The 16425-nt window shown below is 36.1% G+C and overlaps 4 protein-coding genes across 7 annotated transcripts; 3 read left to right on the top strand and 1 right to left on the bottom strand.

The window, feature by feature from the left end:
* Window positions 1-125: 125 nt before the first annotated feature.
* Window positions 126-2156, top strand: LOC110843690 (carbonic anhydrase 4). The gene is made up of 7 exons (XM_022089714.2): window positions 126-586; window positions 673-852; window positions 965-1071; window positions 1154-1203; window positions 1266-1383; window positions 1480-1716; window positions 1815-2156. Exons 1-7 carry the CDS (start codon window positions 328-330, stop codon window positions 2040-2042), a joined length of 1179 nt encoding a protein of 392 aa, XP_021945406.2. The 5' UTR covers window positions 126-327; the 3' UTR covers window positions 2043-2156.
* Window positions 2157-4497: 2341 nt separating this feature from the next.
* LOC118434126 (carbonic anhydrase 1-like) lies at window positions 4498-6360 on the top strand. The gene is made up of 4 exons (XM_035846916.1): window positions 4498-4687; window positions 4859-4961; window positions 5560-5941; window positions 6021-6360. Exons 1-4 carry the CDS (start codon window positions 4588-4590, stop codon window positions 6267-6269), a joined length of 834 nt encoding a protein of 277 aa, XP_035702809.1. The 5' UTR covers window positions 4498-4587; the 3' UTR covers window positions 6270-6360.
* Window positions 6361-6390: 30 nt separating this feature from the next.
* On the bottom strand, window positions 6391-7454 carry LOC110863481. Its single transcript, XM_022112803.2, has 3 exons — window positions 7274-7454; window positions 7006-7209; window positions 6391-6884 (listed from the first exon to the last, which is right to left on the bottom strand). The coding sequence occupies exons 1-3, from the start codon at window positions 7373-7375 to the stop codon at window positions 6537-6539; spliced, it is 654 nt and encodes a 217-aa protein (XP_021968495.1). The 5' UTR covers window positions 7376-7454; the 3' UTR covers window positions 6391-6536.
* A 1165-nt stretch (window positions 7455-8619) lies between these two features.
* Window positions 8620-16401, top strand: LOC110863315 (protein brunelleschi). 4 transcript variants are annotated; one of them, XM_035856336.1, is made up of 28 exons: window positions 8620-8824; window positions 8968-9006; window positions 9276-9466; window positions 9575-9706; window positions 10016-10129; window positions 10209-10289; window positions 10531-10769; window positions 10846-11228; window positions 11336-11422; window positions 11554-11702; window positions 11771-12033; window positions 12143-12224; window positions 12513-12529; window positions 12622-12663; window positions 12750-12903; window positions 13083-13255; window positions 13335-13474; window positions 13563-13699; window positions 13791-13876; window positions 14014-14140; window positions 14208-14320; window positions 14407-14852; window positions 14941-15025; window positions 15105-15247; window positions 15336-15502; window positions 15571-15720; window positions 15796-16016; window positions 16092-16401. In XM_035856336.1, the coding sequence occupies exons 3-28, from the start codon at window positions 9346-9348 to the stop codon at window positions 16236-16238; spliced, it is 3999 nt and encodes a 1332-aa protein (XP_035712229.1). In that variant the 5' UTR covers window positions 8620-8824; window positions 8968-9006; window positions 9276-9345; the 3' UTR covers window positions 16239-16401. The 4 variants fall into 4 exon arrangements, with proteins under 4 accessions (XP_035712229.1, XP_035712221.1, XP_035712215.1 ...); XM_035856328.1 differs by having other exon boundaries at window positions 8968-9153; XM_035856322.1 differs by having other exon boundaries at window positions 8620-9153.
* The last annotated feature ends 24 nt before the right edge of the window (window positions 16402-16425 follow it).

Raw genomic sequence — 16425 nt, 5'->3', positions numbered from 1 at the left:
GTTAGTGTCACACCAAAACAAAACGATTCAATCTTGTTTTGTTGTTCAATTCTATCTTATTTTGTATTTAATTATTGTATTAATAATCAGTCTGTTCCTTTTTTGTATGAATTTATAATAATTGTTAGACATAAAATTGCATACAATTTTGTTAGAATAAAAATCTTTCTATCAATCGGATTATTTTGAAATCATTTATTTTTACAAACCCATGGAAAACGGGAGATTCGATCTCTGGCAATAATAATATTGATAAAAGAGGAGACAGCCTTCGAATTATTTGATCCCAGTTTACACGTATTTTTGCAAAAATACTAATTTCAAAAAATGTCACGCCCAACAATTTTATTTTGTGGGGTGGTTTTGCTTGGTCTTGTTCCGCTCGTTGTCAGCGTGGGATCCAATGAGCAAGTTTCATCGATTCACTTTTACTCTCATTTTTCATTTTTAGTAATTTCTTGCATGTATAATTCTAATTTAATTGCGTCTTTCAGTATAGAGCAAGGTCTTAGCAAGAACAAGCCCACCACCCACAAGTTTATCAACTATTGCTACAAGGGCTGCAACGAGTCTCTGGACGATGACAGTGAGGAGAAATTATATTTTCAGTAATATTCATCGCTCGTAGTATTTCACAGGTAATGGAATTTAAAATTTATTCTACATCCACAGAGCAATATAATGAGGTAGATTGGGACAAGTACCAGGATTCACATTGTAGTGACAACAATCAGAGCCCTATAAATATTATACCGGCGCAAGTGTGGAACAACGCCAAAATAGAATGGAGGTTATCGCACCATTATTCCGCGTATCACGACAGAGTCGAAGTCATGAATGATGGAATATTGTGTAAGTGAAAAAGGCAACCAATAAACATTTAGCAACTTAATTAGAGAAACATCGTATAATAATTAGCCATGCTTATAAATTTTGATTCATGCGGAGTATCATTTTTTTTAAGTTGTAATCAGAACATCTACTTTGAACGAGGCTATTGTATTCTCTGTGCATTATGGAGAACAGGAAGAAGACGTTGCGGTTTATCTTCTGAACAATGTACATTTTCATGTAAGTGCCAAGTACTTAATAGCTCAGTGATTAAGTCCATATTTGCCAAACTTGGAAGGAACTAAAGTACTTATTTTGATAGTGGGGAGATAACGCATTGACGGGTTCTGAACACGCAATTGACGGAAAAAAGTAAAATGTGATACATTCAATTGTATTAGCGTGCTAATAATTTCATATTTCACTGGTCAAAGATACGCTGCAGAAATTCACTTGGTCCACACTCTAGAAGGAACGACGGACAAAGATTACAAGAATAAGAACAAGGCAGAGAAATTTGACACCATTTTTGCAATCGCAATTTTAGTCGAGGTATACAACTTTGTGCCCATCATTTTCCCAACATTTTTCATAATGCAAGTATTTTCAATTTATTTTACGTATTTTTTTCTGTTCGCAATTATGTAGGAAGGAGAAAGGGATGAAAGCTTTTCTCCAATCGAGGGTATGTTGAATAATAACTTGGATCCTTCATCAGCCACACTTTCCGAGTCTTTCAGTATTTACGCACTGATAAGCAAGCTCTTGAACCAGGGAGACAAAAACGTGTACTACAGCTACCACGGATCTTTATCCGCTCCCTCCTGTGATGAAATAGTGACCTGGGCTGTATTCAAACACCCAATCCAATTATCAAGAAGACAGGTATCTACCTCTTTTTAGCACTTCCAATGTATTAAAAAACGATTGAGATATGCAGACTTTAGCAATTAGTTACCAAAATATTTATAACTTGTTAACAGTTGAATGGATTAAGAACGAAAGTGACGACCAAGTTTAACTCGCCCATGGTCAACAACTTTCGTGGATTGCAAAGTACGAACTCAAGAAATATCACTGCTTACTCCCCAAAAATTGTGATCATTGGTCCTGGAATGCCTGAAGGTGCATCCACACGAGAGATGATGTCGCTGAACTACTACGCCGTCATGTCCATCGTACTTATGCTCATCATATCAAACTTTATTTAGTTGGGGACCCACTAAACCGAAACATGTTTCATGTCTTAATTCATTGTGTATCGATCGATGTGGGCAAGTTATAACCTACTATATATTAAAATTTAACTTTTCTCTGTTGTTGAATGATACCTCTCCATTTGCTCACTTATTTATTTTAATCACAGTATTTTTTACTCTATCTAGTATCTTATTCTCCGGGTACCCTTCCTATAGGAAGCGAGAATTTTTATATTTATGATTTCACATGTATCATTGCATCATTTCATTACACAGTATCTTTGGCAATAGCATGACCTAATTCTAATTAATATGTTCAATCTCACGATTGCTTGACATTTAGTATCTAGGTAACTCTTGTGTCTTTTAACGGTTGCGACAAATGGTGGAGTTACAAATAAAATAATTATTTTTTAAATCGTTGGTACACGTCCCATGGTCGTGTGTACCAACGACTTTGACCTTTAATAACTTTTGAATGGGCAGACATAGAGATTTAATTCGTTAAGATGAAATCATCGTAATTTTTAGCTTGATTTTTTAAGATCAAAATCTCGAGGGTACTATTTCGAAAATTAAATTTGAAATCCCAGTGTGCAGCGTTTGTTTAGCCCGAGTCAGGGTCAGTGTCAGCTTCTAAACTTTAGTCAGACGACCTGCACCAACTACTATTCGTAATCGGCAAAAATGTTCCCACAATCCAGCATGCAAAATTTCAGCTCCTTGACCAATTTTAAAACCAGTACGGGTCTCAGTCTTCTGGGCTGGGCCCACAAAAATATTCATATTCGATGAATATGAACATTATTCATATTCTTTAGTCTGATGTGCCCTTACCCATGATACCGAATTTTATTTTTATTCTACCAATATAAAAAGCAGCGTGGGTCACCTTGTTAAATCTCTGTGGAAAAAATCTTAATATTTAGTTCATATTTTTCAATCTGGTCTACCCCCACGGGGTCGTGCCAAATTTCAGTCTTCTACGAGTGTCTAATTTCATCTTTTTAATACAATTTTTGAAAATCGATATGGGTCACCCCCTTAAAGGTCCCTCCACATAAAAATGGTACCAATTTCAATTCATATTCTTCAGTTAGACACCATTAGCAATCTCAATGCCAGTTTACAGCTTTCAACGAGGATTTTGAAATACTCCACCCACCCAGATGACCACCACAGGTCAACCACTTAATTGATTTCGCCCATCTTCAAACTTAACTCCTCATTTGTCACATACTACATGTATACCAAATTTAAAGTCGCTAGGCCGAGTTTAACGAAAGTTATCGTAAAATGATCGGACGGACAGACAGACGGACATGACGGTTACAAAATTACATTTCCAAAACTGTAACCAATGGCATATTTTCAACAATTTTTAGTTTTCTAAAAATGAAAATTTATTTTGTAACTCGGCCATTTGTCGTAACCTTATAGATTGATAAAGTGTCAAATAATCTTGGTTCAATCTGGTGTCCATGTACATACTGGTGCTGAAACTCATATGAAACTATTAATAAGAGCCTATCAATAAATCAGTAGTGTTATAATTAACACCGGAAATATTATGTAATGAAGGTGTCGATTATAATGGATCTTCCTCTTAACTTTGTCGCCACCCTCATTCTGGGTCTCCTTGTAGTGTACCCTGACGCAACATCAGGTCTAGACATGGAGTCGCGTGAATCTTTACCAACTGAAAGTTGGATAAGCAGTTACATAACTTGGATGAAGACTGATTCCATTCCCCACCATCCAATAACAGCAAAACATTGGAAGATTCATTCTCGATTACGCCGAGCACCCAACGTTGTCGCATCGTCATCCCCACAGCACCCGATCGAAACTGATGGTGGTGGGGTCAGCACCGATATGCAATTTAAACACTCTACGGAATACTTTCCACTTCCTATAACTTCGCCTACTGAAAATCGCCTCGTCGAAAAGTCTACGCTTAAAAACATGCAAGTAACACATACAAATATGTCGTCGACGGGATCTTCAGGCTATTCGGAACTTCCTACGAGTTCTATTCCTAGTCATACCTTAGAACCACAGCAATCAACGCACTTTACATCGATGTCAACACAGGAATCATCATCTGAGCAACAAGAAGAATCACAAACCGAACTTGATAGTTTTACACCCGAATCCGAATCTACCGATGATGCGGAAACGGAGGACATTGAAACCACGCTAACTGACTCTTCTTCTGATACGAATTTAGAAAATTTTGTAAAAAAACTAATGTCAAATCCCAAAGCTGCCGACTTAGATTTGAAATCAACGGATACCAAAGAAATTTTACGGCTTTTAATGAAAAAGCGCCTGCTAGCACAAAAAATGCACGATTATGCCAAAAACATGGATGAAGGTAATGCTCATACCACGCTTATTATTGTGATCCTGATGCCAACCAATTATTCGTCATCAAAATTTTGCCAACATTTCTCCAATAGCGGTTATCGAGAGCTGGGATACTGACAGCTGTCTGATCAATGAGACAAAATTTCCTACTCTGAATTTGATCTCCGACAATGCCGACTTCTTCAGCATGACTTCTGGCCCCACAAATGGTTCACGTGACATCAGAATAAACAAGTTTTATGGCGTGAAAAGAGATCGATTCTATGTTCGAAATAACGGGAATGGAGGTAATATACCTAAACTACTTACAGTAACATATATATGTACCTCTCTCTACTAATAATATACGTAAATGGAGAAATGTGTATGCAAACGTACATATTTATATCCCTGTAATATTTTGTATTTGCATAAAAATTGTAATGGTTCCGTATTAAGCTGATGTTCTTGCAAATTAGTGCTCTCCTTCAAATTCGAGCCTGACGAATTGACCTCTCAAGCTACAATTCGTGGTCCAGGATGGAAGGAGGAGTATATCCTCGCCAAGGGGGACATTTATTGGTAAGTGGTTAGACATTTACTGAGAGAAAGATTATTTAAGTAAGATAAGCATTGGTTTAAGCATATGACAAGGCGTAGAATGGAATGCTCATGATGATCTGAATTTGAGTTATGTGCATAGAATGTTGAAACTAAGCAGTATTTGTATTAGATAAACTATGTACAGAGAAAAAGATCCGGCTTTATTAAAAAATATCAAGAAACAAGCATTACTAAATAGCTCATATAAAAGCCCCTGTAGGAAAAAACAATACACACTATTTATAATAATAATATACATAATGTGTTAAATATTTGTATACCTGGTTAAAATCAATTTTCTATACGTATATACGTGACAATTTTTAGAAATTTGTGGAAAGTATCGATCTGCTCTGAGCTCCTTCTTAACTCTGGAAAAATGAATGAGACGCAAACTACGGGCAAATATAGCCAAAGCTAAATTTAGGATTAGTGGTATGTATTTACCCGAGGCTTGATCATTCGGGTTGTGCATGTTTGCGATAAGATTTGCCTATAAAATCTGTAAACGCGTTTCTACCATGTATGCGTTTCATTTTTCTTTATGTAAATCCCAAAATATAAATATTTATTATAGGTCACTCGATGATAAGCATGGAGCACAACACGCTCTAAACGGCAAAGCTTTTGCATTAGAAATGCAACTGGTTCATTATTTAAAGACTTTGGGGTCACTCGAAAAAGCATCCAAGAACGCAGAGGGAGTTCTAGTGACGAGTATTCTTTTTGAGGCAACTGGAAGACCAAGCCCTCAAATGGAACCACTCGCAAGATCTGCAATGTCGGTCGGATTCCCAAACAAGAGATGGAAACAAGTTCATGGACCGATAGATCTCAAAATGATTTACCCCGTAGACATGTCATACCTCACATACAACGGACCTTATATTCACGAACCTTGTACAAAAAATGCTCTTTGGTTCGTGTTTAAAACACCACTGCCAGTCTCATTCTCACAGGTACAATTATGCATGGAATATTAAAGTGTATTCGTTCAACCTGTTCAGCGTAGTATAAATAATCAAACGAATTTCACAGCTTCAACGATTTCGAGAATTAAGAAAGCACAACTCCCAACGGTGTTCAGGGGTCTTCATACCACTCTCCCGTTCCACAGATAAAAGCAGTGATCGAGCTGTGAAGACTTCCAATGGGCGCGTATACCTAAGCATTGTGCCTCAAGAAACACTGACTAATGGTGGACGTACCAGAATTCCTAACAGCGTAATAAAAATATGCATTGCGGTGATTGTGGTCTTACAGTTTATTTGTATGCAAATCACTTGATGGCTTATCATGTAGGTAACTATACTGAAATGTATTTACGTAAGACGAGTGAATAAATCATGATGTAATCTCATCTCAAGTCACAAATGGTGCATCAATTAATAAGTGTTGAATTGAGTAATAATTGTGCATATAATTTTATTAGAAACAAGAAACAGCAAGGTAAACAGAGTTCAACAGTCAATTGTTTTGTCAAAGTGCAAAAACATTTTGCAGTGAAAGTGCATTATGTTGCATGTGCCATATGTGGTTAACGATTACCAATTATTAATAGGGAACGGGCCTAGTACCCAAACCACCGGCATCCTGTACGCTTTGATAGAAGATCCACTTGCAAGGGTTGACAGGATCGTTTCTCATGAACCATGAGAAATGGTAAGGGGACACTTTCTCAGGGCACGCATAGTAGTATCCTGTGTAAACTCGTTCTCGAAGGGCCCGTTCGTCAACGTATGGTTTTGGAGCTTGGACAGTCACGGCGTTGTAAACATACCAGCGTGGTGGGACATCGAGCTCCGAAGGGAAAGGTGTTCCAGGGTAGTTGCGCACCCAGGCTTCGGGGTCGAAAAGGACGAGTTCTCGATTGCGGTGTCTGTCCATAACTCGGTAGCTGTCCTGCAAGTTTCAAACAATGCCTCGTAGTAAACTTATTATTTTTAGTCAAACACGCATATTTGTACATACGTATGCACATATGCATAAAAATATTAATGCTAATATTCAATTGATTGGTTACCGCTTGGAAATAAATTGTGGGTCTAACTGGAGCAGGAATTTTAGGCGTGGGTTGTTGCTCTGGTTGAACAGCAGGGTTAGCGGTCCTGTAAATTGGTTTACAACAAGGTGGCGGTGCATCAGACGCCGGAACGAATGAGGCTGATTGGTCGTCAGTTCGGAGCCCAAAATTCATCCTGAACCGATCTTCTGGACTTTCAATTTCCTACAAAATGCACTTACATTTAACAATTTTGAGAAAAGGCAAAATCTCAAAATTAGTGAATTACTGGTTGCGGATTTCCATTAAAGCGTTTTCTAAACGCCCCCAATGAGTCAGCGTTGCTTAACCCAACAACAAGGATTCCCACTAATAGAAGATATGTCTTCATTTTTTGAGAGTTATTGGACGAACAGAGATGTGAAGTTATTCCTGATTCTTGGAGAACTGATCTAGAAACTGAAAATCCTGCACCTTTTCATATCGGATAGTTCCTTACATGTTGGGCGACACAAAGTCGTAGAGTCTGCAGGCATGGGAGAAAATTAAGGACATGGAAGAAGATACAATCGCTTCGTAGTTTTCAAATGCAGCAATACTGTAGTTTATCTAAGAATTTAAAGTAAGCAGCTTTCACAAACGGGGAAGAACCTGCAACAAAGGTGAAGTTCAAGGACGCAATGCAATGAAAAGGAAATCAGTCCTACCTTCCATCGTCTATTTATCTTTGTCTGCATCTAGGGCAGTTGCGTAGAATAAGATTCGGATTGAAAAAGGTTGTAATGTACAAGGTCATCCAAGACATATTTACATTCAGAGGCACTTTTCTACCTGAACTATATTTGCATAATCTTTAATTGTAAACTTCTCTGTAAAAAAACATAAAAATCATTTATCTAGTACTTAATTTGCTCGCCCAAAATTTAATGTTTGTTGAATTTACAGGTTGTTCTTCAACGTCACCATCTGTCAATATAGAATTGGAGCCATTATGTTATCCATATCCTCTAATTCCTCAGCCTACACAGGACCCTAAAATCTACGAAACTTTTTAAAGAAAGACATGATAATATGCAGATGAAGAACAACTGAATAGCATATAGATATCTCATCTTGGTCTTGGTGAAGAAATTGTCACAAATTAATTTTATTGCCACACCATAAAACAATCAGATATACATTTTATGTAGTAAACCTATGTGATTATTACCATTAAGATATTTGACCCCGATAAAAAAATCATACATTATTATTATTTGACAGTTGTGACGATCTCGGACGCCTATACGGAACAAGTAGAACATTTATAAAACATAAAGTACAGTTAGTTGATATACTTATGTTTAGAGTAAAAGACACTTGACTTAATATCTAAAGTAACGAAAGGCTCCCTTATTAAGAATTGTGTAGCTTGTTACACGTGGTAATTTGTAAATGACGTTATTACATTTTTACATCGGTCAGAGCGATAGTAGGTGAAAAAATGATGAAAACATAAACAATTGCATTAAATATGTTCTGCATAGGGGTCAGCGTCAGCCATCATCATCTTTTTATGAAAATCAAAATATGATTCCTCATTGGATCATTCGAAGCATAGAAATACGCTGGTCTGGGAGTTCTCATTCATAAATTCTTGACATTTCACCTATGTCCACCATCAAAACAGAAATAAATAGCTTATCTTGTACTGTTGTCTCAGCAGCTTGTCAATTCAAAGATAATATCAAAGTGGTTATCTATACTATAGCTTTGGTGTTAACTAACATAAAGCCTTCCGTCGGTGGGGTTCACATACATTTTTGAAACAATCCTTACTGACATGTATTTTGTTTAAAAAGTGAGTTCAAATTCACACTCACACACCCAGTCTGCAAATTACAGACTGCAATCTACACCGTCTACCTTTATAAATATATCTCAATTTAATTCAAATGTCATACCTCATTAATAACTGGAAATACTGAAATTGTGTTACTTCAGAATAAGGCCATTCATTCTCCCTCTCCCAACAGCAAACAAGTAATAACGTAACACAGGACATCCAAGTCAAAAGCTACAGTTAATCTTTAATCTAATGAATACTTAACAATATGTAATACAACTAACTCTCCCAAATTACTTCGATTATTGTTGTGATGTCATGTCGGTTAATTTTGATCAAAGGAGGTTTGCTTTTACTAAAATTACTAAACATTCATTATTACTAATCAATGCCATCAAATTACATGGCATTAAAAGATTTTTTACGGATTTCAACCTATTAAATTTTTGGATCTTTGTTTGTACAGGTGGCGTTTGCTGGGAAAACGTACATTCCAAATGATAGTATTTTTGTGATTTATTTTGGAATTTTGATAAATGAGGTCAGCAGTGAGCGTAATCCTATCTGGATCGGCGCCTGATCAAAATATGTCCTACCCAGACTATGACCAAACGCCTCATGATCATTCTGCCCTCCTTGTCGTCGTTCGGCACATAGGTACGATTTTGCGTTGCTAATTATATATTATTGCGATTGTATATTATATAAATTTTGTTTGTCAATGTTTTACTTTGTAATTTTGCTTGGCACTATTATTGGTTACAGGGCGTCAACTAAGGACAAAACAGTTTAATAGGGCATTCGAACGTATTTCTCGTGTAAATCAAATTAAATTAAACGATTCTCAAGGAAATCCTCGTCAAATTTGGGTACGATACTTGCGTGGTTATCCTGGAGGTATTATTAACAATTTATTATAATTTATAATGTAGTGTAGTTTCGCCAAAACTATGAATAATTGAGCAGATGCAAAAACATTAGTTTATTTCTTTGGGCAATACTATACGATACTTACATTTCATTCAACAAGTACTATTAAAATAATAATGACAAATAAATACGGCTAGAAATCTAAATAATGAAAAGTTCTTCAACGGATTATAGATATAGATTTGCACATATATCTCGATATTTATACATACATATATATTTATTTATGTATTTATATGATACTTATACTTATTTATTTTTGAAAAAAACAAAAAGAGCAAAATGATTGGAGTGATTTCCAAACTCATCGAAAAGCACTGGGCCTTATATCAGTTGGACAATGCAATTCTCAAGACGAATTTAACGAATTGTGCCGAATTCACGAGCAGGGTAAGTAAACAGTTCAAAAATTCTAATGAAATCTAAATTATTTTCTCCCTTTTGAAATTTGCATTCCTTTTTCATTCAGCCAAAGTGGGATATGCTTTTACTTTATATGATTCGAGATGTATTTTACTTGGGCTAAATCCGGATGGAACACTATACGAAGGTAACCATATTCCGTCTCATTCGTATTGTTAATTTTTCGAGTGCAATCTTTGATATGAAATGGAGGACATGAGAGTTTCAGTGCAAGGACAGAAAATGTGATGTAAACGGTGATCAGAGTGCAAAGCTAGGGAATCAACATCTTGCATTTAGACGAATATTGTATAATTTATGCACTGTAAAACATAAAGAGAACTACACGTTAACGCTAAAGCTATTTTTTACCACTTTTCCTTACGAAGGTTCCCACTCGTCGGACGTTAGTCCTTGTGTTGATGGTGAAGACGATAGAGTTCATCACTCTGTTTCAGTTTTTAACAACAAATCCAAAATTGAAGGATCTGATTCGAACTTTAACGATCCAGCGAGAAACTGTAGCTCTGGCATAGCTTCATCATCCGAAGGGATCGGCACTGGTGCAGAGTCTCTTCCATCAGAAGATAATGCTTCAATGTCTTCCTCCCTGTCCCTGCCCAGTGCCGTAAGCAAATTATTTACATGTTTTACCAGTTAATATTACAAGTATACAAGTTCTGGCTGTGCGTGTATGTTGTTAGGTATGCGGTGACGATACCCGGAAAAGTCCTAGCTCGGATTCTCTTCAGAATTATCTAGCATCCGGTTCAGTTGAAGAAAGTGAGGCAACAGATTCCACCAGTGAAGAAACAACATCCAAAGAGTCCACTAATTCAATTGGGACAGGCATCCCTTACTCCTCAATGAGAGAATCAGAAAATCCAATATTGGGCTTGTCCACGGACCCTGACTCTAGGTCACAGAGTTCAGAAGGAAGAAATTCTTTAATCGCACCTTCAAATTTTAAGGCACGAACATTATTTTACCCAACAATGGACCAGAGTCAAAATCTGGAGACAGACATTCTAGAATTCATTTCCAGTTTATTTTGGGTACTAGAATCCAAAAGGTTGGACAAATTAGCGTAAGTGTTCATACATATTTAGATGGCTTTCAAGTATTATTTGCATCGTTTAATCTGATATGAACTAGAGGAGGCATATGAATTTTTACAAAATGTTTTTTTACTAGGGTCAGAAAAGCGGATAGAACACTTCTCTTGTCATCACTTTGTGCCCCATTTGAGAAAAAAGATTTCGTTGGATTAGATTTGGAATCGTAAGCCATTTACTAAACATTCATTTTGTAGAAATATTGCAAACAGTTAATATTTCCACTCAAGTTATGCAATTAACAACCTACCTTTAGTGTGAATATTGCCCTTCTCAGTGTTTTTTATCTTGTTGCAGACGTTGGAATAAACGAAGAGCTGACGGCAGACTTAAGAAACAACTGGGTGACTTGAGCTTGCAAGCCGGATTGGCGTCAGAATCGATAACTCATTATCAAGCTGCAATTGAAATTCTCAAGTCTGTGAATGACTGGCTTTGGTTGGCTGGTACGCAGTTATCTATTTACTCTGATATCATTACTTTATATACGTTTGTAAATATTTTGAATTTTTAGGTGCATTAGAGGGACTATGTTCAGTATCTGTATGTTGCATGTATCCGCAATTGCGAAAAGCTCTACCTCTTCAGCGCAATTCATCTCTGCAAGGGGCGGATATGGTCAAATATAAAAATCTATCAGGATCATCCTCATCCAGCTCTTTGCCCCCAGGATTAGAACCAGAAAGCCTAAGTGGAATGAGACCTCCGATAAAAAATTGCTTAAGCCCTCAAGATTTGCTAGATAAGTACAGAGAAGCTGTTACGCACTATGGGAAGGTATAGAGAGATCTGCTTAAACATATTCAAATACTTTGAATAATCCAAATGAAATTATTGAATTCTTATTGCAATGATTTTATTAATACTTGTTGATATGTTTATCTAGTATCGTCAAGCTGGAGTTATCGAGACGGAGGCATCAATTAAAGCGTCACTGGTTCTTATTGAACAACGACAAACACTTGCAGGTAAGACTTCACTTGAGAAAAAACACTCATTCATGATTATTTAAAGTAGCAGTATCAGACAACGAGCAGTTAAAATACTTGACATATTTATTTATACATATTTTGCCTCCCGATCTTCTTCCTCAGCAGCGATGATAATAATCTTATATTTATTATTGTCAGGGACTATTGTATAACTACTTCATAGACGCAATTATTATACATAAAATTATAAATAATAACATTGATTTGCACACTTGTTTCCTGGTTCATTTCATTTAATTCTCCCTGACTCTTTATTAATTTTAGCTGCAGAATTTCTACAGGTATTTCACGTCAAATTTCTAAATCAACTAAATTCTAAATTTCTAAATGCTATTCCTAACTGTTATTTATAAGTGAATCAATAAAATTTCAGAATGCAGTTTTTATTAGTCTGCAGCTCACAGAGGATGAAAAGGTATGCATGTATATTTATATACAGCTTAGGTATGTATGCATGTATGTAGACCTCTAATTGGTATTTATTGTTATTAATATTTATAGATGCATCGATTTAATGCACTTGCGGAACTCTATACAAGACTGGGATTTCATAGAAAAGCCGCCTTTTTTAAACGGGTCGCAGCAATGCGATGTGTATCACCTCATAATCCTCATCCGAACTGGGCTCTTTGCCATTCTTTACTACTTCAACAAGGTACTATGTTTTCCACAATTTAATAAAATGGAATTACTGTAGATAATCGATCTACTAATATATTGATTAATCGTTAATTTTGATGGGTATACGGCTTTTGTGTCCTGTGGCGATGACTATAATCAAATGTATTGTTGCAATATTTCATTAAAGTGCGTATATCTCTTTGTATATTTCAGAAGGGTACAAAATTTCTTTAAATCCCAGTGAAAACTCCATTTTTGGGTTTTATGGATGGCCACGGCTACAAATGCAAGTTATGCAAGAGCTGGTTGGCACAGCCAAGCGCAAAGGAAATAGTGCCTTGGCTACTAAGCATATGACTTTACTGGTTCACACGATGCTTCCACATGTAAGTACTATGCATAGTCTTTTATAAAATGGAATCAAAATGACGAAAATGACAAATTGATGACTTTTCACAACACTAGATGACAAGAGATGAAAGACGGGATTTTTCACAGCAGCTGGAAATACTTTCGAAAGAGGCGGAAGGACTCCCAGTGCCACTTGCAATAGAAAATGGAGTGATAATTCCACCTGTGAATCTCACCCTTATACCCTACGTTAAGTAAGAGATTAAATTTGTATATTAAATATTCATTCATTAATCACCTGAAGGTGGTGGAAAATTAATTATAATACACTAATATTGGTAGACTTTTCAAACTAATTGCTCCAACACCTCACTTGAAGCCTCAAAAAATTGTGGAAAGGAAGCCCACGGATGAAATCAGTCCATTCGTGTACACTCCATTCAATCGTGACAAAACTGTCAAAGATATTACAAAAGCTGGTAATAGAAGTTATGCATATGTACTATGGTTTGAGTGAAAATCGTATATAAGCAACGAGAAATAACAGAATTGGTATGCCTAAATTTATAGATTTCAACTGGGTCGAAGGTGAATTATGTGAAGTTAATGTGATTCTTGAGAATCCTCTACCGGTGGAGTTGAAAGTTTCGTCAATGGTAAGTAAATTACGGCTCCACGACCAATCCGTTGTTGGCGAAAGCATTATAATAAATTTAAATCCAACTATTGCTATGTTGCTTGAGTAGACCGAACTTATAATAAATATTTATGTAATGTTTGGTTATCCTTGTAGTGCTTAATAACCGAGGGGGTAAAATTTCATGTAAATTCTAATGTAATCTCTGTTCCTGCGGAATCTTCAATGTTCCCTGCAACTCTTACTGGGAAGCCTTTGGAACCGGGGATTTTAAGGATAATTGGTAAATAAATAAGTACGAAAATAAATAAATTGTTCAGTCATTATAATTACTCTCAACTAAATTATAGGCTATTCAACCTATACTCTTGGTGTTAAGTCAAATATTCGACTCAAAAGTTTACAGAATATGCCATTCCCATATGTTGACATAGAAGTAGATCCTGCACTTCCAGCGATTGAGGTATGTAATAATTCGTTAAATACGTTTCTGTGTTATTCTATTTCGGGTGTATTCTAAGTGACTAAATATATATATAATTTTCATAGATTCAAACATCCAAGGCGAAGTCAGATTGCTTCAGCTCTTTATCAGATTCCATTGTTACTAGTGCTAGTATTTCTATGCTCATGGGCGAAAACCAAGAATGTACCGTGACGATAGCCAATGTTGGGAAAGTACCAATCGAATTGCTTGAGTTGACACTGGACGTGCAGGGAGACAAACGGGCATTTGAAATCTTCAAGTGGAGTGACGAAAACATTGTCTCTCAACTACCCATACAACCTGGTGCGAATGCAAGCTTTACAATTTACGTCTATGGAGCGGGCGAATTTATTGGACAACCAGACTGTCATTCCGGAGACAGCAGTAGTGTTTCCTCACTTCCAATGACAAGTAATGCCTCAGATGGACCTAGTTCCCTGCCTTCTAGACTTGGTGCTATTTCTGATCGTTTAAGGTCGAAGAGGACGGAATCCTCGGCATCTAATAGGTAATAATATTATAAGAGGAGCATTATTCTTTTGTTTACCATATTTTTAAACGAATTTGTAATTCATAATTTTGGTTCATTGGATTAGATCCAGTGTCAAAAGTTTTATGAGCAGTAATATCTCGGTGGCGTCAAATAAAAATCCTAAGTTGCCCATTTCTTCTCAAACAAAGGTGAGAAAATAATTTGATAAACATTTAAATCAGCCATCGTCAGTGATATTCTATCTAAACATATTTGCATATTTTCAAGAATTACGAAGCGGTGTTAAAACTAAAATATTCTGGAGGACCTGGCCATCAAACCGGACATTTTAGAACTTGTGGGATTGCACTAAATGTGGAAGTATCCCCTGCTGTTTTTATTACAAAATGGGATACTTTGCCTGGAGATTCGTAAGTCTATCCTTATTTCAAATTATTTGCATGTTGTTTTTGTATTGCATTTTCTAATTATTGTAATAATAATTTCCGACCTATGTAGGCCCTCACAATTCTATCTTGTTCTTGACGTGTGTAATGTTACTCAACATGAAATGGAGATTCACTATGCTAAAACAAAGCAAATTCTTGTCGAAAAAGGAGATACTTGCAGAATTCCCGTACCATTGGATAGATGTTCATTAACTAATGTAGAAAAGGGTACTTATTGTGGGACACAGAACTATTTACTTGAACTATATATTTCAAAATAGACATAAAACATTGTATGGTTCTAGGTAAAGAGGAGTTTGCTTGCTGCGAACACATTGTCACAAACGTGGACTTAAAGTGGATACTTCCTGAGTCCTCAGGAAAGGCAACACTGCATGGAATCACTCTTACCCAGGCGATGGTCCAACTTGTAACCGTGTCTCCTATTCAATGGGGTATTTGAACTACCAATGAATGATGGAAAATAAACTGCCTTCCTAAATAGTCTCTTTGTACACTTTTTTAAACAGAAATAACCGTTAATGGTGAAAGCGTTAAACCAGAAGAAATGAGGTTTGAAGCTGGAGAGATGATTAATGTCAACGTCTGGTTGCGAAATCATTTAAAAGAATCCCTTGAAGACTTGAACCTGTCTCTAGATTGCTTCCAAGATTATCAAAATGGCAGAATTAATAATCGTCTTGACTCTAGATTTGCCGTGATTGGAAACGATTCCGTGCTAATACCAAAGGTGATGTGTAACTATTTTCAATTTCTAGTTATTTATTAAACAACTATTCAAATGTCAATATTTAATTTTTTTTAGATTGGGCCGGGAAGTTCTTTTCAACATTCATTATCTTTAATATTTTTTGTGGGTGGGATGTACAAGATTGACTTTAAATGCAACAAAAAAGACCTCGAGGATCTAGAGTATAAATATAATCCTCCATTAGATTTAATGATTCAATGATTTATTATTATTAATTATATGTGCGGTTAAGTAACAATCATCATGTTTTTACGATTGGTGAAGAGAACAGAGGGAAGCAAACAGTAACGTTGACGCATACATGTCACAAATAAAGAAGCAATTTGTTTAAATTAACAAATAAACCTCTTATCCGAAAGAATTATTCAACTCTTTATTCCTGAGAATG

The sequence above is a fragment of the Folsomia candida genome, unplaced genomic scaffold (assembly GCF_002217175.1).
Source record: "Folsomia candida strain VU population unplaced genomic scaffold, ASM221717v1 Fcan01_Sc001, whole genome shotgun sequence".
Classification (NCBI taxonomy): Eukaryota; Metazoa; Arthropoda; class Collembola; order Entomobryomorpha; family Isotomidae; genus Folsomia; species Folsomia candida.
This window is presented reverse-complemented; position numbering and strand designations above follow the sequence as displayed.